At 53.5% G+C, this 20424-nt stretch overlaps 1 protein-coding gene across 1 annotated transcript in view; it reads right to left on the reverse strand.

Annotated features, from left to right (window-relative positions):
• Positions 1 to 5624: 5624 nt before the first annotated feature.
• Positions 5625 to 20424, reverse strand: part of LASP1 (LIM and SH3 protein 1) — a 39160-nt gene continuing 24360 nt past the window's right edge. Inside the window, exons 4-7 of the mRNA XM_062595779.1 lie at positions 14463 to 14570; positions 9556 to 9709; positions 9152 to 9246; positions 5625 to 8851 (exon numbers count right to left, since the gene is read on the reverse strand). Coding sequence (XP_062451763.1) covers positions 8678 to 8851; positions 9152 to 9246; positions 9556 to 9709; positions 14463 to 14570 — 531 coding nt within the window. The 3' untranslated portion in view covers positions 5625 to 8677. The remainder of the gene's footprint in view (positions 8852 to 9151; positions 9247 to 9555; positions 9710 to 14462; positions 14571 to 20424) is intronic.

The following is a 20424-nucleotide window of genomic DNA, read 5'->3' on the forward strand; positions in this document are numbered from 1 at the left end:
CAGGACCAAATTTTGATTATAAATACCCACATTTAACTTTGAAAAAACATCCTCAACTGGCCTCAGCAGCTGGAAACAACTAAAGTGGCACCAATTTATCTCAGCTGTCCTCATCTGATTTCATCAGTAATGAACTGATAACTGATAACAGCTGTATACTGATTTGCTTGGAAGTTTACATGTTTGAAATTCTTGCAGCATTTTTTAATGTAGAGTTACAGACAGTATTTGACTACATCAGGAGTGGATATGGAATGTAAATTTGTTAAGGATCTTTGTAGCATACCAGTAGATGGCAGAGGTGAAACCTTTCATTGGCGGGGGGGGGAAATGTCTGCTAGCAATTGCTTTTTAAATCCCTTTTTTTTTCCTGACTGTTCTGAAGGTTATATTTAAAAGCATATTGCAGAACTAGAACTGTGCTGTAACTACTCCCCATTTCTGAATTAGGCATAATGCAAGATTATTTGTTTGTGACTAGTCAGTGAACTGAATGCCTCCAAACATACCAGCAGACTTAATGAAGTCAAAATATCAGAATAAATAGATTTGCAGTGAGTACAACAACAGGGAAATGTAGTCAAGAAGTGATTGATGTGGAATGCTAAAGTCCAGATTATTATCTATCCCTTCCTTTTATTAGCAGCAGTTGCTACCAATAAATAATCTACATAGATGAAATTCAGAATAATGGTGTCTTTAAACACCACATCTTCTTGCTCCATTGTATTTCTTACATGTAATGATGCTTTGCTATGCTATAACACAAAGAACCACAAGATTGGTGTAGGTTTTCTGCCAGTCTGTGTCTCATCTCCCAGGACTGAGGACACAGCAGCAATAAATTACAGCACATCACAAAGAATGCCATTATGCGGGTGCAGCTCTACAGGAAGAGTAAGTTCTTTGATTCACTGGCAGCAATTGACAGAGATGAAATGTCAGCTCTGCTAGCATTAGTTCAGTCTTTCAACAAACCCTTAAGGAATGCAAGTTTTATGCAGCTGCCCAATGTGAAATATTGATGGCATTATTAATTATTATTAATAACTGCTATTTTTTTTTACATATACAGTATCTCAGCATTTGGCATTAACTTTGGATTTTTGTGGCATTCAAACTTACTCCAGCATTTCCACAAGACGAGGACTTTCCTTCACAAAGGATCAAAGTTCAAACCCAATAAAATGGTACTTCCCAAACCAGTTTTGTTTGAACTGGAAAATGGCACCCACAGCCTGCTTTGCGACTGTATTTTCCAATATCCCAACCTGATTAGCTCTCGTAATTAAACCGCGCTGGGCTAACAGAGGCCAGGTGGGGAGCCCCAGGGCAGCACAGCAGCCCAAAGGAACTGCTGACAGTGACGCTTGGGAAAACGCTTGCTTTTCTTCTGGTGCTGAATTATAACTGCTGTCAATAAAATCTTTCCAGGAATAGAAGCAAAATTCCGGTTGTAGCAATACAGGCCTTTCCAGGGCAGGATTTCACCCTGACACAACTGCAATTTGAGCTGCTAAAGATCAATCCCTATCTGTCAAAGAGGAGCATCAGTCCCGCTATTGCGGCTCGCTGTCTGGCTGCAGACACCTCTCCTGTGGATACAGTCGCTTTTCTGTCCTCAGCCTTGCAAAGCAGCTGCCACATTTGGGCGCAGAGTGTGCTGGTTTAGGGGCATGGATGAAGTGATAGTTATGCATAGCTGGTTAGCTGCGCAAGGCCCTCGGAGGGGAGAGGAGCACTTATAGTCAGAGAAAATTATTGTTCCTGGTTTCACACTCAGCTGAGTTTCCATTCCACACATTCCTTATTACTCATTCTCTCTTAATCACTGTAGATGTTGACATCAGATACAGACTCACAAAGCCAAGGTTGTTGGGAATGTTACTTATGTTTGAAGAGATTCTTCCCAGAATATTTCATGCTTCTGATTTTTGACTGTATTTGGTGGTGGAGTGAGGAGAATCCCCTCCAGGTTTTTGGAGCCTGGCCGTGCCCTCCCCGGGGCCGCGCAGGCTGCGGCTGGCTCGCTGCGGACAGGTTTGGATCCGCAGGCGCGGTCGCGGACACGGAGCTTCTCTCGGGAGCTTCGCTCACCAGGAACTGCGGTGTCAAGTGCTCAGCTGGCAGCGCTGGCCACATCCAACGTTTCCAGACTCAGAAATCCCTCTTCTTTCAGTAAACATATTCCTCTTATCTACAAATCCCCAAATACCCCAAGAAGGCGGTGCAACCTGCAAGCCCGACGTAGATCCTGCTGTCTCACCCACCGGTATGACGGGAACACGGTTTATTAATGACATATGATCATTTTTTTTCCATTACAGCTATTTCAGGTGTTTATTGCTTACAAGAGAAAGTAATTCCTGTGGGAAACGAGCCATATAAAAATCCTGTCCTCTAGGAGAGTGAAAAATTCAGTCTGAGAAGACGATTGCATGTGACAGACAGCGTAAGGGCGAGGGTGAACGTGAGGCTTCGTAGCAGGGAAGAGCAGCCTACAAGGAAAATCCTCCTGAGACCCCAGCCACTTTCCCAGGCCTCTCCAAGCTGGGGGAAATTAAGCTCTGAAATGTTCTTTCCATCCCACAGAAATTTCCACCATATAAAAATGTTCCTTTTTGTATGCTGACATGACCTGAGCTATCCCCGAGGACCCCCGAGTCCCGGGGAGCCCCTGCTCCAGCACTCGCCGAGGCTGGGGCGCTCCTGCCTCAGCCCCCGTTGCCCGAGACTGATCGGCACCTACGACTGTGCGTGAGCCGCTTGGTAAACACCAGGGAACATCTGGGGACGAGACTTTGGGCAAGGTATTAATGGAAAACATGCGACATAAGTCTGGATTGCAGAAGCAGGCTGGAAAGGGAACGTGTCAAGGGCATGTGGAGGCTCAGTGAGGAGCTCTTGTACTCCAGGCTCCCAATGAGACCTCCTGGAAAGCCGCATGGTGCAGGGAATTGCACTTCCCAGCAGGACCCTCCATGCCATCGCTTGGCCTGCAGGATCTGCTGCGCCTTTCCAAGGAATGGGGCTTTGCTCCCGGGGTTGGTTGTGCCCCACTGCTGCAGGCAGTGAACGAGGAGGCATGTGTCAGTGAGGCCATGAACAACAGCAGACACATTCACGCTCCTTCTGTATGATCCCTCTTTTTATTCTGTTTTCTTGGACAGTTTGCATTAAAAATATAGGTGCTTTCCAAAATTAAACCCAAACGATGCGACCTAGGAAGTGCTTATCCCAAGAGGCTAATCCATACAGGAAGGGGCAGGGCCCCCTCCACCCCCGGTGGAGCATCCTGTGCATCCCGGGAGCGTCTCCGCCGTGGGATGTCACTGCTCAGCGCTATCCCGGCCCCCCGTCACCCCGCTGCCCTCCGTGCCGGCTCAGCCCCCTCCGCCAGGGCTTCGTGCCTGGGTGCCGGTGCTGACCCAGAGCTGCTCGTCCTGGGTGTCCCGTTCTCTGGCTGGGAAAGATGTTGTCTCCGAAGGGCTAATGCTTTTCCAGAAGGCTCCAAGAGAGATGGATCAGGCTGTGGCTGCTGCTGTTGGAGAGAAAGGAGATGCTTGTCTAACTGGGGCCTGGGAGCCGCTGCCGTGCTGAAAGTTGGGACCAGCAGAGCGTATAAACACTGGTGGCAGCAGCCCTGCATCTCCCGGCGCTCTGCAGGGATGGAGCAATCTGCTGCCAGAGCTGTGGGGGGCAGAGACACCCCCCCCCCCCCCCCCCCGGGGCCCCTTTGCCTCCTCTGAAATGATCCAACCAGAATCACTTACTGCTTCTGCCCTATCGTGTTTTCTCTCTCTCCCGTGTGGGAACAAAAGCCCCGAGTTTGTGTTGTGGAGCTGTGAAAGGCAGCGAGAGTCGCTTTTCCAGACGGGTAGGAGCTGACAAGCACAGCAGGAAGAAAACAGGCCCCGCAATAGCAAGTGCACGCCTCGGTGGGCAAGGTGGCCTGATCTGAAAAATAAACGTGGGTGCCCTCCCCCCCCCCCCCTCCAGCGCCGAGCAGGAAACAGCTGCTGTGATGCTGCTGGCCCGGCTGGTTCAGCCAGGCAGCGAGCGCGGGAGCCAAAGACAACAGCACTAAAGCACCAGCCCCCCCCCCCCCCCCCCGACTCCTGCTGGTTCCCAGAAATTAAAGCCTGGCAGCGTGCGGAGCAGCAGCCTCACCTGGATGATGCCCCGACCGACAGGCTGATGCTGAGCCGCATCCTCCCCAGCATCGCGCTAGAGCATGTAAATGATGTAGGAGAGAATCACCAGGCCGATGATGGCAAAGAACATCAGGATGAAAATGTCCAGCATGGTGGCTGAGGAGCCGCTGGAGCAGAGGCTGCTTGGGCTCCCCCGGCGCAAACCCGGCTCCTGCGGCAGGGGTGGCAGCGAGGGGGATGCTCAGCGGAGAACCGCCGCGTTGGCTGCCCTCCTCCCCCTCCTCCTCCTCCTCCCCCTTGCAGCCGGAGCTCGGCTCAGCCTGCTCGGGGAGGGGGGGGAGCTGATGCCTGAGCTGAGCGAGCCGCTTTCCAGCCGGGAGACAGAAAATAAAGGGGTAAATAAACCTGGTCGGACGGGGGCTCGGCCGTGCTCGGCAGAAGGGGGGTGGGGTGGGGGGGCATGCTCAGCTCACGCCTGCCGAGTGTGAGCTCCTTGGAGAATTGCTTTGCCTCCGCTTGTGCCTACCCAGACCTGCTGCCCGGCGGTTAACGCAGGCGCTCGTGGTGCCACGGCCCTCGTGTGCGGCTGGGAAAAGACTCAGCCTCCGGCAGAAACGTCAGAAAATGGCTTTGGTCATCGCAAGCTGCGTCAGACACCCGGGACCGGTCCGAATTCGCCCCTTTCAGACACTGGCGCTCCCGGGGCAGGCAGGAGGCATCCTTTCCTTTCCCAGTATCCAAACACCTGCTTCAATCCGGTTCAAGTTAGCAACTCTAGACCTAGAGAAGTAGAAGCAACAGCCATGGAGCTTTTTCTTTTTTTTTTTTTTTTTGGCTACCACTGCTGATGCAAATAACATCCTTTTCCACACATTTTCAACAAGTTTTTTCCACTGCTAAACACTGTAGCTGAAAATCCCACCTTGAGCAGCAGCAGCAGCCAAGCTAAGCAGCCGCCAGCTGTGTTCGGAGCACGCGAGCCGGCCGGAGGCAGGGGAACAGGCTGCCGTGGCGGAGCAGCCACAGCCAAGCGGGAGTTTTCCCTTCTACGGGAAAGGGCCTGCGTTTGGCCTGTGAACCAGGTGCCTGCAAGTTTTAACGCTTTCCAGAGCAGCCGTGCGACGCCGGGACGCTGCGCCAGCGTTGCATCACCGGCAGCAAAGCCCCAAAACGCAGCCGGGAGCTTGCAGGGGGCCGGGGGCAGAGGGAGCCCCGCCAGCCCAGCCCCACCGCGGCGCATCGAGGGCAGCCTCAAGCCTCAGGAGAGCAAAGGACGAGCCAAACTCTGCACCCCGGTGCAGCTCCCAGGGACGTCGCCATTCCCCGGGTCCAGCCGTGCGCCGGGAAGCCGGGCCGAGTCGCAGGCCTGCTGCCGGCAGCCTTCGCCAGCCCCGAGGTCCCGCAAGCGAGCGGCAAACCTGCCAAAGTGGCAGCAAAGGAAACACAATGAAAACCAGCACAATCAGCAGGTAAAAATTATACTTTTATTTTTGAGTAAACGAGGAAGAGAATTGGTTGGTTTTTTCCACTCGATGGTTTTGTTAGAAAGGCCAAATAACTTTTTATTCGTGGGTGCTCAACCCCATGGGAAGCAATACACAAGGACAAATCCCTACCAATCAACTGATCCGAAAGAAAACAAACGTTCTAAGCTCAGCACTGAAATGCAACCGGGGAAGCTAAGATGGACAAGGTTTATTTTACACATGATGAGAAGCAATTTAGCTTTTTTTTTTTTTTTAACTTTTTATTTATTTACTTATTTTAAATACAGGTTTAGGTGCTTTTCAGCTATGAAAAAAAAGGCAAAAAAGTGCATAAGTCAAGAGAAAAGGCAGAAATCAAGCAGTAAGAGATTTGTTTCCCATGGCAAGGAAGAAAGGGCAAGGCATGAGAGGGGAGATTTAGGACAATGGTTTCAAGGTAGCATTAAAAAAAGGCCTGTATACCAAAATGTAATTGCCTGTATTATTTGGTCCATTAAAAAACAGTTTATTCACACTGACACTCCCCCCCCCATTCCCAGACAAGAACGTGATTGAGAACAGGATTAGCAGGCAGAGACGCAGACCCTTCCCCTCCCGGCCCCACTCTCCCCTGCTCTTGTGCTCTCTTGCTTTAGCACCGACCGGGATTCCCATCCCGTAAGGCCCATCCCAGCTGCTCCTGGGCTGGTCTCCCCCAGGGACTGCTCAAGGCTTCCCCGCTTCGGCTTGCGGCTCCCACCAGCTGCAGCTGGCTGGGAAACGAGCCAGGAGCAAAACGCTCACCTTCCCTGGCTCCGGCCCGCGCTCCGGCCCCGGGGACGGAGCCGGTGGCTTCCGCAGGGCCAGAAACCCCCTCGGGGCAGGTCAGCCTGACCCCAGCGTCACTCTGCGCTGCGCCGCAGCCCCTGTGCTTCGAGGGGACCGTGAGCGCAAGGCAGCGGGTCCTCTCTCAGGAACCGGCCCCGGGCAGCACCGAGGAACGTCGAACGCCCGGGGCGGACACAGCCGCTTTGGTCCGAGGCTCCCTCCTCACCAGCCAAGGCAGCACCTTCCCCTCCGAAGCACCCCCGGCCAGACGGCGAGAGCCCCCAGCAGCCCAGCGACAGGACGGTCCCCTCCGCTGGCAGCCCGAGCTCAGCCGGCGGTGCCGAGCCGGGGGCCGCAAGCGGAGGCGAGCGCGGGACCCCACGGGGAGGAGGATGGCGCTGGGAGCACCGCTGCAGCACGGAGGCAGGGCAAAGGCTGCTCCCAGCTCCTCTGACCCAGGACAAGGGCACCGGGACGCCCCCCAAACCCGCCTGCCCCCGCCTTTCCAGTTATAGCTGCCCCTGTCCTTCCAGCTCCGAGACCCGGAGCCCGAACGAGGTGGGGACAGAAATGTGCTTTGAAATTTTGGTCCATGACACGGTGATCCCAAGTCAGCCACAGAAGCCAGCACTGCTGGGGATCAGCGAGTTGTGCGGGGAGGTGCGGGGCCACGCGCCAGCCCGCGGTTGGTCCCCATCTCCGGTGGGAGGGAAGGCTGTAAACATCGCCCGTCCGCACGGACCGTCACGGGCTCCGGCCAGCACCCTGGGCAGGCTGCGCAGATGCAGGAGGCTCTGCCGTGCTCTGTCTCTTCCCCTCCAAGCTGCCTGCTGAGCCCCATGACAGCGAGGCAGAGCGCCCTGGTCTCGGCCTTCCCTGCCCAGGCTGCCGGAGGGCCGGGCCCCCTGCGCGGTGGAAGCAGGGAAGGATCTGTCAGGTGCAGCTCACAACAGCCACAGATGCAGAAGGAAACCTCCTGATCCAAGAGGGCAGAGCTGATCCTGCCTGCTCCCTGCACAGACCATTTACCCAGTGGGCTCAGCAGCAGCAGGAGAAAAGCAGGAAGCTTCTAGGTGAATTTGGGGAGCTGCAACTGCTAACAGAGGACCTAGTTGTCCCAGAGCCCAGGGGATTCCCAAGTTCCTGGCCCAAGGAGAGGAGGCCAGAGCTGTGGGGAGGGACGTGAGGTCTCAGTATCACAGTGCTCCCTACCAGCCTAGGGGGGCTCAACTGTGAGCAACAGCCTCCAGCCAAAACAACGTCCCTGCTGCTCCTCTGCCAGCGCTAGCACAGCCCTGGCGTGCGGAGGAACCTGGGCACGACTCCTCCGAGGCCTCCAGCCCTCCGCCCCTGCCAGCACCCTGGAGGGACAGGGATCGCCAGCAGCCAAACCCTGAGACAGAAGAAACAAGAGCCACTTCCAGGGCTGTCCAGAGCAGCTGCTCTGAATCTCAAGGAGAAAGTAAAAGATTGTTTAAAATTTTAACTGTGAATTGTTCTTCTGGTTTGTAAGATTTTAAAGACTAAAGGGAGCAAAGACTGGATTGAAAAACCGAACAGGAGACAGGAGAAGCAACCTAAAGCAGTGCAGGGTGAATGCTGCCAGCTCATCCTTCCTTTCAAGCCCAGGGCAGCCCCTGGGACAAGTATCCTTCACCGCATCCACACAGGCAACCCGGTGGAAGAGCACCACTAATCGTTGCCCCTGTGCTCTTCTCCCCATCTGGTCCATCCCTGAAAGAGGTAGGGGAATTTGGTCCAAACATATGGCCAGCTCCTCCCTTGGCGCATGATCCCAGCAACTCTGGCTGCTTCCCACAGCTGGGAAATGCCAGAGGCCCTGGGAGGAGGAGCCCAGCCTGGCATGGGTGCCCAGGCCCTCCAGAAGGCTGGAGAGGAGGGAGACTGAAGGAGAGGGAAAGCTACGGCGGTTTGGTCTCTTGAGCCCCCAACATCCCTTGCAGACAGAGCTCCCTCAGTCCCGACAGAGCTACAGAACAAAGCTAAATTGGCAAGAGAAACCAGAGGCAGCTGCAGAAACATAAAGTAACCGAGATGTCAGGACACAGCTCTGGTGGGCAACGGCAGAACACACTGGATAAGGGATGCCGGGTGAGAGAGAGAGAGAGACGCACACGCGCGCACACACACACACGCACACACACACACTGGGGCCGGCGTGGGCTGGGGTCTCTGCTGTCAGCCACGCACCCCGTCCCCTCCCGTGGCTCAGATGGCCTCCACGTAGTTGGCAGGGAGCATGCCTGTGTCTCCTGTGCGCTCCACCGTGCCGTACATCCATCCATCGTCAATCTGCTGCACGTTGATGATGGTATCGCCATCCTGGAAGGAGACCTCATCTTCGTCGGCCGCGTTGTAATCATAGACGGCGCGGAACCGCTTCTGCGGGGAGAGAGGGATCAGCAGGCCCCAAACAGGCAGAGCTCCCATCCCCAGGGGAACCCCGGGGCAAGGAGCCCTGCCAGGACCCGCCCACGAGCCATGCAGGAGCCAGGAAATTCTCGTTGCACAGCATGCAGGGATGCTGGTGCCAGCAATAGCTGTGGCAATCAAAGCAGGCACCCAGCATACAACTCAGGAGCTGGGAGCAGATTCCCAAGTGGAGCAAATCTTGCTTTGGGGAGATGGAAACTTGTGGGCTAGTGCCAGAGTGGATGCTGCCCATCCTTTGGCTATACTCACCCCTCCTCCAGAAGGAGCATTGCGCTGTGTAGAGGCTGGTGCTGCAGGCTCCTTGTAGCCGTAGGATTGAGACGATGGCTGCTGCTGCTGGTAGACTGGGAAGGAAAGACAAGCCCGTGAGCCAGAGCGGCTGCTACATGCTGTGATTCAAGACACAGAGCAAGGCCCCTTGCAGGGGCCTCGCAAGGCTCTAGCAGCCAACAGCCCTGAAGCAGAAAAGCAAGCAGTGGAGCTCCCTGAATCGTCTCTGATGGAAGATGAAAGCAGCAGGGCCCTGAGACCCAAAGAAGAGCTGGCTGCTGCCCCAGCAAGTGTGAGCCTACCCAAGCGGCAGAGGCTGGGGCAGGCTGATGCACCCAGCCCCTCCCCCAGGTAAAGGGCCTGCCCAGAGCCCTGAGTGTTACCTGGGTTGCTGGGCTGGACGTGATGAGGTGGCTGATTCTGCTCTGCAGGTCTCCGGTAGTTGGTGCTCTCCTGGGAGTTCCTGCGCTCCAGATCAGCGCCCTCACTGGGACTTGGGCCCATCCTGCTCCTCTCAAACTCTTCATGGTATTTTATCTACAGCGACAAAAGAGGAAAAGAGATCAAAGCGTAGCCTGGAAAACACTGTAACTTGGGACTGGACCACCTGGGTCCTGGAGAACATGCAGCCAGGAATACCTCCTCTCCTCTGTCCCCCAGGAGAGCTTTAAACAGCATCTTGCATGCTCCCTGTGTCATCATGTCATCCCACAGCCCCCCTTGGATGAAAGGCCTCACACCTACACCCCAGGCAAATACACTGAGCATGCAAAGACTGCAGAAACCACAAGGCAGGTGCTGTTTCAGGCCCCGGCTGGCCACAAGGCTGTTCACAGGGTGAGGCTGGCGTTGGCTAAGCTCCCTCCAGGAGGGCTGGCCCATGAACAGAGCCACACTGCAATCCCTAGGGTGCTGTGGCTCCAGAGCATGTGCAAGGCTTCTTCCTACTCCATCTCCTCTGCCATGTGGTCCTCATACCCATTCAGACGTAGATGAAGTTCAGCAATCCCCCTACACTGACAGGATGTAAATTTAAGGGTAGCTCTCTGTCACATGCTCTGCTGAAGTTACCAGGCACTTTGGCACTGCGCAGGCAGCAGTGGGGGCACAGCTCTGCCTCCCCAGGCAGGGCCAGCAGCCATCCCCCACACTGCAGGGCATCTGTGCAGGCCCCACTCAGGCCATTCCCTTTTAGCAGGCTGTAGCACATCCTATTTGCACAAGTACCGTGGCTCTGTGTCCAGGCAGGCAGCAGCAGAGCTTGGCTGGACTGGTCTGACTCTGCCATCACTTGCCTGCTCCTCCTCTCCAAGGAGCATCCCTCACTCTTGGCTCTGACCTCTGGAGCATGGCAGCACAGCAGCAGGCTCCTCAAGCTGGAAGAGGTCCCAAGCACCCAATTAGGGCTCTGGCATTTGGCAGGGAGGGGAAGCAGAGGTGGCCATCTTCCAGGAAAACACAGAGCAACCATTACTGAAACACTAGAGTAGGTGTAAGACAGGAAGTGGAAGGGAATCCTAGCAAAGGAGTGCACAGAGGAGATTCACTGCACCACTTCTCAGCTAGGATCTCTGTTAACCCTGCCAGGGCCAGCTCTAACCAAAGCACCACGACTGCAGGCACTGAGGAGGGGAGATGGTCTAGACATGAACCACTTGCAGGGCAGCCTAGAGAAAAGGCACGGGGAGTCACCACAAGATGGGCTTCCCTCCCCTTTGGGCACCTATTACACAGGGACAGGGCAGGAGAGCACAGACGATGGGGAAAGAGGCCGAGCCACAACAAGGTAAATCTGCTGAAACAACAGGGACCCGACAGGACAGTGCAGACAGACTCAAACTCCCCACCACCATGCTGCCCACCACTACCTGAATTAACCCCAAGGGAGACATGGTAAAGGAGAGGGTTGTTATCCACTAACACAGCACTAAGGAAGCACAACTGCACAGAGTGACCTAAATATAGATTAGAGTGGTTAATTGGGCTAGAAAGACTGCATGGAAAACAACCAAGCAGAGGAAGGAAGGAGGAAGATAGTTGGCATTTTCTACACCAACCACCACCACCCTGTGTAATTTGCAAAGCTGGCACGTTGCTGCCTTCTGCCCAGTTTGAATGTCCTTGAGGGAAGAGAAGATACATGATCACACATGAAAGCAAGGAGGGTTTATGCAGGCTGCTGGCCAGATGGTCCCTGGATTCTTCTGTTTCTCCAGCTCCCTGCATGGGGAAGAGTTTCAGCAAACCAGACTTGTAAATGCCTGATGAAAGGATCTCAAAATCTCTACCTGTAGCCTCAGCTGAGAGCAAAGGTATTCACTCCTAACATCCGCCCCTAAATTTCTTTCAAAAATGCAGTATGAGAAGGCCTCAGGCTTTCTCAATGAAGGAGACTCAAAAGTGGAGCCAGCAGATACCACGAAACACATCAGTTACATGCGACTAGACTAGACTTCCTGCCACAGCCAGCACAGAGAGGGACCTCTGCAGCAGCAGGCAGAAGGGAAGGGTTAACCCTGTTGCCTGGGCATAGGTGTAAAAATTAATAGCCACTTGTGCTAATGAATACACTGCTATTGGAAAACACCTGGAGCCCATTTGTCTGCTGGTTAAACAGTTATTTACTGAAGGGCACTACACCCCAGCTCCCTGCACAGGCAGGAGGCAAAGCCTGGAGCAGAGTCACACTTCTGGGAAGGGGAATGCCCCGAAGGGAGCACTTTACTCCACCCAGCCCATTTCTTTATTTGCTGTAGGGAGCCTGCCTGAGGCTGCTTCAGGCAGGCATTGTCTGGCAGAGGGAGTTTATGCTTAGATTTTACATTGCTTCATTTCCAAGAGGGTTTCCTTGTGCACAGGACTGGAGAGGGTGCTGACCCTCTGCCGAGGGTGGTTTAGGATACCATGTGCTGCAGAGGTGCTCAGGCCACAGCAGTCACTGCCCTTCCTCTGAACTCCATAGGAGAACCATGGCGATGTTGCCACGGACAGTCCCATCCCAGTTCTGCTCAGTGGCTCTCTCCATGTCTCATCTCTCCGCTGCATTATTTAAAACCTGGAACCTTCACAACCAGTCTTTTCAAAAGCAGAGGCAGTTCCCGTAACACAATGAGCACAGCCCCACTCCATGGAAAGGGAAAGGACTGCACCACCACCGGAAGCTTTGTTCATCTTCTGCCAGCTCAGATCCAACTGAAAAAGCTGTCCACAGGGAAGAACCTTCCAGACAGGTCCATTTCCCATGTCGATAGAGCTGAGCCTTGGCTGCCCTGAGGTCTGATGTTCAGATAACATCCTGCAGCTCCCCAGGGAGAAGCTAGTACTTGCCAGAGTAAAGAATGGCACTATGAGATCAGATGAAAAGAGAATAAACAATCTCCTCCCACTCTGCTGGGCATTTTCATGTTTGCGTATACATGTTAACTCCCACTGATGGCACAAGCACAATCCTCCCTCTCAGTGTATCCCTCCTATAAGCTCAAATTCACCCCCACCTTGGACACCCTTACGAAGCAGACAGGGGATCGCAAGGTAGAGATGCTCTTGCTGAGGATGGAAAAAGCTCCATTTTCTCTCTCAGGACAAGCTTCCAGCCACATCTCACTTTACCTAGTCTGCAGAGACTCTGGTTCATGCCCTTGACAGGGAAGCACCTAAGAGGGGGCAAAGGGAGACAACACTTTCCATGGGGCTGCAGGGAGGGGGCTCAAAGCCTGCCAGACAAAGATCTGACTTATTTAGCTGATATGGTCACTTGGAACATTATGGTACCTGGAAAGGGGCTGAGAAACACTCAGAGCCCTGCAGTCAAGGTACTGGGCTTTTCTCCCCCACAGCACTGCTCAGGGCAGTCTGTCCTGAACTCAGCTGAAGCTCAGAGGGACAGTAACTCACAGCAACCGTTTGAGTAGAACCTTAGAGATCTCTCTTGCAAAGCTTTGTCTCTGTGGGTGCTTTACTGGTCAGAGAGAAACCACTAGTCTGCTAGTCCAGGCTTTGCAACAGCTTCTGAACATTAGATAAGGAACATACACATGACTTTCACTGCAGCTACAGGTTAATTAACCCTGTTTTCTGCTGGAGGCAGATTACTGAACACCTCCTGTGCGAAAATGCCCAGGAGTCTAGGGTTGGGTTTCAGAAGGGAATTTTACCCCAAGTTTGACGCACCCAACACAGCAGCTATACATGTGAGTGTGCCTATCCTCCTCTTCCACCATGGCAATGCAGACCTCCATGACTGTGTACTGCATCCCTTTTTGGGAAAGCAAGAGTTGGGTCTCTTGTAGGCACAGGACAGAGTTCCCTTCCAGGAGGTCAAGAGAAGACAAAGATGCTGCTGTGCACAGCCCTCGGGAATCCCTCCATATCAGTACTGCAGCAGGATGCTGACAGGAGGGAAACTGTGCTTGAGAGGAGAGAATCTAAGTAGCTCTCTGCAAAGTTGCTCTCATGCAGCAAGGGCAGCAGCTACCAATAGATAAGGGCTCTAGGTAGGGAAGTGGATAACACTGTGTCCTGCTCTCAGAAGCTGGTGGCAGCAGGTGTTGGGAATCTGGGGACTGCACAGAGCCCTGGCACAAATTGACAACAGCAGCAGCTGCAAATGCTCTCAGCAGCTGGATGGTTGGAAACTGCTGTGCACAAGTCAGGAGAGGTCAAGGCAAGAGGAGCCTAGCAGAGGACAGCTGAGGCTGCATAAGGGACAGGAGGAAGAGATGTGCCTTTTGCTGGGGTTACCACATACAAATACAAGCCAAGATGTATGGAGTCACTCAGCCCTCACAGGAAGGAAGGCAGCACCAGGCCTTCCCCAGAGCCTGTGGAACCACCTTCCTTAGGATCCCCCCTCTCCCACAGCCCACATCTGCCTCCTCCACTACAGTGTCATCCCCTTGTATTCCCCTTCATCTTGTTTATGCTCTTGCTTCTCAGTCAAGATTTATTTGAACACCTAGGAAGTAGTTAAGGTCTCTGATACCTCTCTGCAACTGGCTGCAGCCTCACCTACTGTATTTGTTGGCCTTCACGGTATGAAGGACCCAGGAGATATGCATGATGTCTAGTTGCAGACAACACTAAAAAGAGGATCACAAGGTGCCCAGGGAGAATGTGTTTGTGAATTACCCTGCCAGGCTTTAAAGATGACACAGCCTTGCTTATTTGTTAACAGCTGTCAGAGCACTGGCCCTTGTTCCTCATTTTGCAGTCAGAGCACCCCCCCGTCATCCTCAGTAGCACAGTGGGAGGAAGCTCACATCATCACACACACAGATTAGAAGCTACTCACATTGCTGATCTGATCCTGAGTCTTTTTGATTCTCTGCAGCTCTGGGGTATCAGCCACCACACTGAAGCCTTTCCCCTTGTTCTTCTCAAACTCCTCCTTGTAGCGAATCTGGATAGAAGAAAATAAGAGCAGAGATGAATATGGAAGAAAACCCAGCATGCACAGCATCCCTGTGTGACACGGGAACTTCACTCCATCCAGTCCTAATAACATGACATACTGCAAAGAACTGAAACACACCAACAGCTTCCTATGCATTTGCTGATCTTGTTTCTCTTTCAATGCAGTGGGGTAAGACGGTTTGAATTTCCTGTGGGCCACCAGTGTGCACTCACTGCACATACCATGGATCAGCTGACCTGTGGTAATTTCTGCTTTGGAGCCTTAAGGGTTTTATGGGCTGCACCCATACAAGAGCATTTCTAAATTAGGGGACATTCAGCCTCCTTCAGGAAAAAAAAGTACCCAGGAAGGTCATAACCAAATCAGTGTGGGAAAGATGACAGGTAGAACACAAGCCTCCTCATTTCTGTTTGCCAGATACCAAGTTCTCTTCCCATCACACCCAGAAGCAGAAAAGTCCCTTTTTAAGCATCTATGTAGCTTTAAATAACAAGGACTTGGGTTTCCACCTGTGCTACAAGAGGGAACAAAAAGCAATACACAGCTGAACATGCAGAGCTGCCACAACCCAGATTTGCTTCCTGGCCTGATCTTGGCACACAGGGTGTTACTAGGTCTGTGCCCTTGGTCACGCCTTGCCCTGCCCACAAACACTGTTCCCACCAAAATCACCCAGAAGCAGAGTCAGCCTCTGCAGAGGCTGCAACCCAGCCGCTGACTCAATCACTCCAGCACGGAAGGAAACACTGTAACCAGCTTTTTGGCCTGCCCTGATAGAGCTGCTCTGCTGACTTTCAGATCTGAGCAGCCAGAAAGATTCCCCGTTTCCGCAGGGAGGGGAGAGCAGATGCACATAGCCCGTGCGCAGAGCGCTGTGCGACAGAAATGCAACAGCAAGAGCTTGGGGTCAGAGAGACCCTGCCTGCCTCCCCGCTCGGTGAGGATCTGTGCCTGCACCTTTCGGGGCACCACGGGAGCAGTCTGCATGGCTGCTGCAGAGAGGCACGGCCCAACGTGGATGACCAGCAGCTCCAGTTTCAGAAGGGCCCAAGCCAGCTGGGAACCTACAGACCGCCACAAGCAAACCAGGTCCAAAGCACGTTTCCATCCAGATGGAAAATTCACAGTTTATACGTAAGAGACTGGAGACAAACCCCTTTAAGCCTAAAGCAATGAAGAAACACACTCATTTGGGGAAAATGGTGACAAGCCCAAATCTGATGGCTCTAAGGAGCTGACTGTCCATTATGGCAGCCTGAAAACAAGCACGCAAACCTGCCCTTCCCCTTCCCTGGGATTAGTCTCCACCGAGCTGCCTTGGGTACTGCAGACAGTTGTACACCATCACTGAAATGAAAAGGTCACCACTGCCTCTCACGCAAGCAAATTAAACCTCTGGACATGGACACAGCGGTCTGCAAGGGCACCACAGCCCTCTCTGCACGTAATGCAGACCCGCTGCTTCCCAGCTCCTGTCTGTGGGAGGGCTGTGGGCACAGCGAGGAGAGCCACGGTCTGGCCGCTCCTCACCACCCACTTCCAGCTCCCGCTTCCAGGCCCTGCCGCTGGCTGCGGCAGTGGGAGAACTGGAACAGGAGCCTCCTTTTAAGGAGAGGACTGGGAGCGCAGGAAGAGCGGCGAGGGGAGCGTGGACACGTCGCTCCCTCCCACTCCCCATGCGGGAGCGGGGAAGTGCTCATCTAAGCAGCAGCCAGACACCAGTCTGTCTGGCCAGCAGAGTCAGCTTCCTGTAACCCTTCCCAGCCCGCAGCCAGACGGGAGCCGCCAGATGTACCCGCAGGAGCCGGGGCTGGCCGTGCGGATAGAGAGCCTGTACGATGGTGTCACGGCCCCTGCCCCTCCATGCTGCAAACCCACAGCGCAGAGAAATCCCCCTGGAATAACAGCACGCTTTCAGGGCGAGCGATCCAGCAAGGCAGCGTGACCGCCTTGCACTCCTGTCAATGCCAAGATAGAGCTTGGAGGCAGAGAACCAGCAGCATCGCGGGGGAGGAGGGACGAAACGGATTTCTTCCCAACACACTCTCCTAAAGAGAGACTCCTTCAAACCTCACATTTTTGTGTCCTATCCAGAACAGCACATCCAGCTGGGCCTGGAAACACCTTTCAAGAAAGGCTGCCAACATTTTCTAGTATCTTCTGAATCCTACCATGCCAAGTGGCCATTTCCAGGTTAATCGTTACCCAGCAATGCAGCCCTGCTTGCAGAGAGCAGCAGTGCGGGAGACCAAGGTCTCGCTCCACTAGGCCTGGAGGCAAGCGGGAAGGAGTTGCTCGCACTGGCCCCAGGGCACCCGTGGCGCTCTAGCTTGGAGCAGGAGAGGAAGCTGGACACCAGCTCTGCAAAGGGCATCAGGAGGCACCCAGGAGAGCTCACTGCTAGCTGTGCAGGTACCAGAGTTCAGGGCTCTGCTGACAGACAGGGCCATACTTGGCATTTTCTGCCCAGGCAGACCTGTTGCTATCCTGCAAGCCCGCAGAAGCACAAGCTTCAGAAGCATATCAGAGTCCCTAACTTTCTTCTCAGCGATGGCATAGCTGCTGAGACCACAGAAACCTAGTCTTAAGCACAAGCAATTTATGCTTTATAAGACATACTCTATGAGTCACATCAAGACTTCTAACTAATGTGACATTAGAAAGCTTAATGAACCTTAATGAACCCTGTTGGGAAAGGGGGCACTCTAGGAGGATGCAATACAACCAGCATGCCAAAGCACATCGAGGATCACAAGACACCAATTTCAAGGCAGAAGCCACTGTCTGTTTGAAGCAGTACAACGGAGAGAAATGCTTTTGCTGGTTGGGATAACAAATGATTCTTGAAGAGCATCACTGATTAGGAAGGAGCAGCCCTGACGTGTTAGGCAATTAGGCACAAGAAACCCCCAAATTAACAAAGCTGCAACAAAATCTATGACACACACCCAGGCAGTGGATCAGGAGGGGCTGAGTCAGTCCTGTGAGCCAAACCAAGAAGCCCCAGCCTTAGCAAGCTCAACTACATCTGCAGCTGGGCACATAAGCAGTTGTATTTGTCCTTTATCTGTTCTACTTTTAATAAAGGCTTTTTTCCTTTAGATTTCTCCAGTTCGAGCATGGGATGCTGTCCCTGCTATTGTGCCGGCAACAAGCTGCTCAGAACAGCATTTATCCTGCAGCCTTCTGCTCAGCCAGCTCTGAGGATGGTCACCTGGCACCAACCTTGGCAGTAAACATATGAGAAAAAGTTGACTAGCTCTGAGAAATCCAGGGCTAGGGAAAAAACAAAGACTCACCAAGGGAGAAGCTAATTGCAAGGCTAAATAGTTCCTATAATAAGTTCCATAATGTATTTTACCCTTCTAAATCTTGTCTGGAGCCCTATCCTCCTCCCCCCCCCCCACAACATTCAGGATAAAGGAATTTGTCCCTAAAAAACAAAGAAGTTTCCCTAAAACCAAGGAATCATCCCCTCACATATGGGGATGCTTAGTTGCAAGGTGGGGCCCTGACTCGAGTCACAGAGGAAGACCCTGGTACCCGAGGGCAGGTCCAAGACCAGCACTGCTTGCCAGCTCGGGTTACATGGCACCATCAGCATCAGAGGAGGAGACCAGAATCATGATCCAGCAGGAACCTCAGCCCTTCCCTGGCAGGCCTGGGCTCTGCCTGCAGGGAGGCCGCGTCCTCCAGGGCTGCAGTGATCGCCAGGGTTAAGCGACGAGGCCGGAAAGGAGGGAGGAAGTGTTCAGACAAGGCGCCTTTCAGCTTCTCCCTGCCCTTATAAGGGCACCAGGCGCAGGCCGGGCTGCCTGCACCCGGCCAGGCAGGAGTCAGGCAGCGGCGCTTTCCCATGCGCTGCTCGCAGCCGGGTACTACCAGCATGGGGGGGAGGCTGGTTCTGCTGGTGGGAACCAGGGAGGAAGGCGGGCTGGGGAGATGAGACCCGCGACCCCCAGGCAGCCTCGCCACAGAGGAATCTCCTCCATCAGCGCCGACCGCCCGGCTCCTTCCCCCGCTCCCAGCCCCAGCAGGGCACAGCCACGCTCCTTCGGCGCTCTCAGAAGTTTGAGTCCGGGTGAGCTCGGATGGTAAAGCAGGGAGATAAGTGTGCAATTCAGCACGTCCCACTGTGCTTCCCCAAGGCTAGAGGCTACTGCTGGGCACCAGTTCAGTGCTGTGCAAGGGGCTCTGATGAACTGTCACTTCTGCCCGCCCTCCTGCCACACCTGCCCACCCATTTACTCGCTCCTGTCACTCTAGCTCTTAGTTGCCTTTCACTTGCATGCTGTATTAACAGCCCTTCAGTCTCATGGTCCTGGCACTGTCTGCATCACTCAGCTTTACAGGAGCAGAAAGGCAATGGCCCATCATCAGCTCAGAGCAAACCATGCACCTATGAGTCCAGCCAGCCAGCTAGATCACACTTCCACAAAGCACCTAGCTAGGTCTGTTCTCCCAAGAGCTTCCCAAGCCTGTATCCACACCTAGTCTGTCAGGGTCCCATCCCATAAAAACAATACAGGATCCAAAATTAATTTCCTCAGAGAAATTGTTCCCGCAGTGCTGGGAATAAGAGCGACAACTCATGCACCCATGCGTTATCTGAAGGTAGCCAGAGAAGAACTGCCCTTTGCACATTACAACACTTCAGCAGGTCTCAGCTCAAGCATATTAAACCAGTGCTTGCATCTACATCTTTGATCTTGCTGACAGCAGCTCCCAAAGGTGACAGATGCATTGCTGCAGAAAGGAAAGGCTCAGCACACAAGACTCTTACCTGTCTCCCATGCCACAGGAGCCTCCACCCTCAGACAGGAAAGGCTATGTCCAGAGATACCAATTTTAAAAGTTTGAAAAAGCCACAGGATAGGAACCCTGCAATTTTGTTGCCACACGTGGGCTGTAAGAGAGGGCTGCAGGCGTAAAAGCTGTCGCTTTGGAGACTTATTTAGCTGCACGAGACATTATTATTCAGCTTTTGTCAGTGACCGGAACAAAAGACGCCTTCTCAGTAAACACAAATAGAGGAGGACATCAGGAGTTGCATGAAACAGCTCCAGCTCGGCACACAGCTCCTCCATTATCACCCTCCACCTCCCAACTCACAGTGCAGCCCCAAACAGCGGCTCTGGTAAACAAGTGGCTTTTCCAGCCACACCAAAGTGGACAGAGGGTATTTTTGGCAGGAGGGAATGTAGAACAAACCTTCCCAGGGTCACTGCAGCTCACCAGGCCTACAAGACTCCTGGAAGGCCTAGAAAGGGGCAGAGCTGCTTGCTGCTTTTGTCTGGAGCATCACCTCCCACTACCAAGTAATGACTCTCCACCACCATTTGGAAATTCCTTGCAGCTTTCCTAACCAAGGAGATGGACTTGTTCTCTCTTTTCCTAACATGGCTCCCAGCTGTTCCCAGCCACAGCTTCTCCCAGGGGGACGCGCACTGCAGGAAGTTTCACAGCAAGGACCAAAGACTGAGCCGTGGCTGAGTTTGGCTGGCAAATGCTAGCCTGAAGATAAGGTACAACTGTTCACACAATCCTGATCTCACTCCACAAGCAATTGTATGACTAAATCTATGTGGAAAGCTCTGCCCGTCACAGCAGTGTTAGCCAGGATGCACTTTTCAGATAGTAGGAGTGCTTTTGTACCAAAGTTTGCCAGTTCAAATGCTAAGCTGTCATCATAGTAAAGCAGAGCCAGCAAGGCCTCTTTGACAAGCTTTCACATTTCAGCTAGCAGCTCAAGTTTATCCAGTTAATTTGCAAGACTGAATTCTTCTGCCTGCTCTAGAAGGACTGGAAGTGACCTATTCCAATCCTGAAGGAGTTGCAT

The sequence above is a fragment of the Rhea pennata genome, chromosome 26 (genome assembly GCF_028389875.1).
Source record: "Rhea pennata isolate bPtePen1 chromosome 26, bPtePen1.pri, whole genome shotgun sequence".
Lineage (NCBI taxonomy): Eukaryota > Metazoa > Chordata > Aves > Rheiformes > Rheidae > Rhea > Rhea pennata.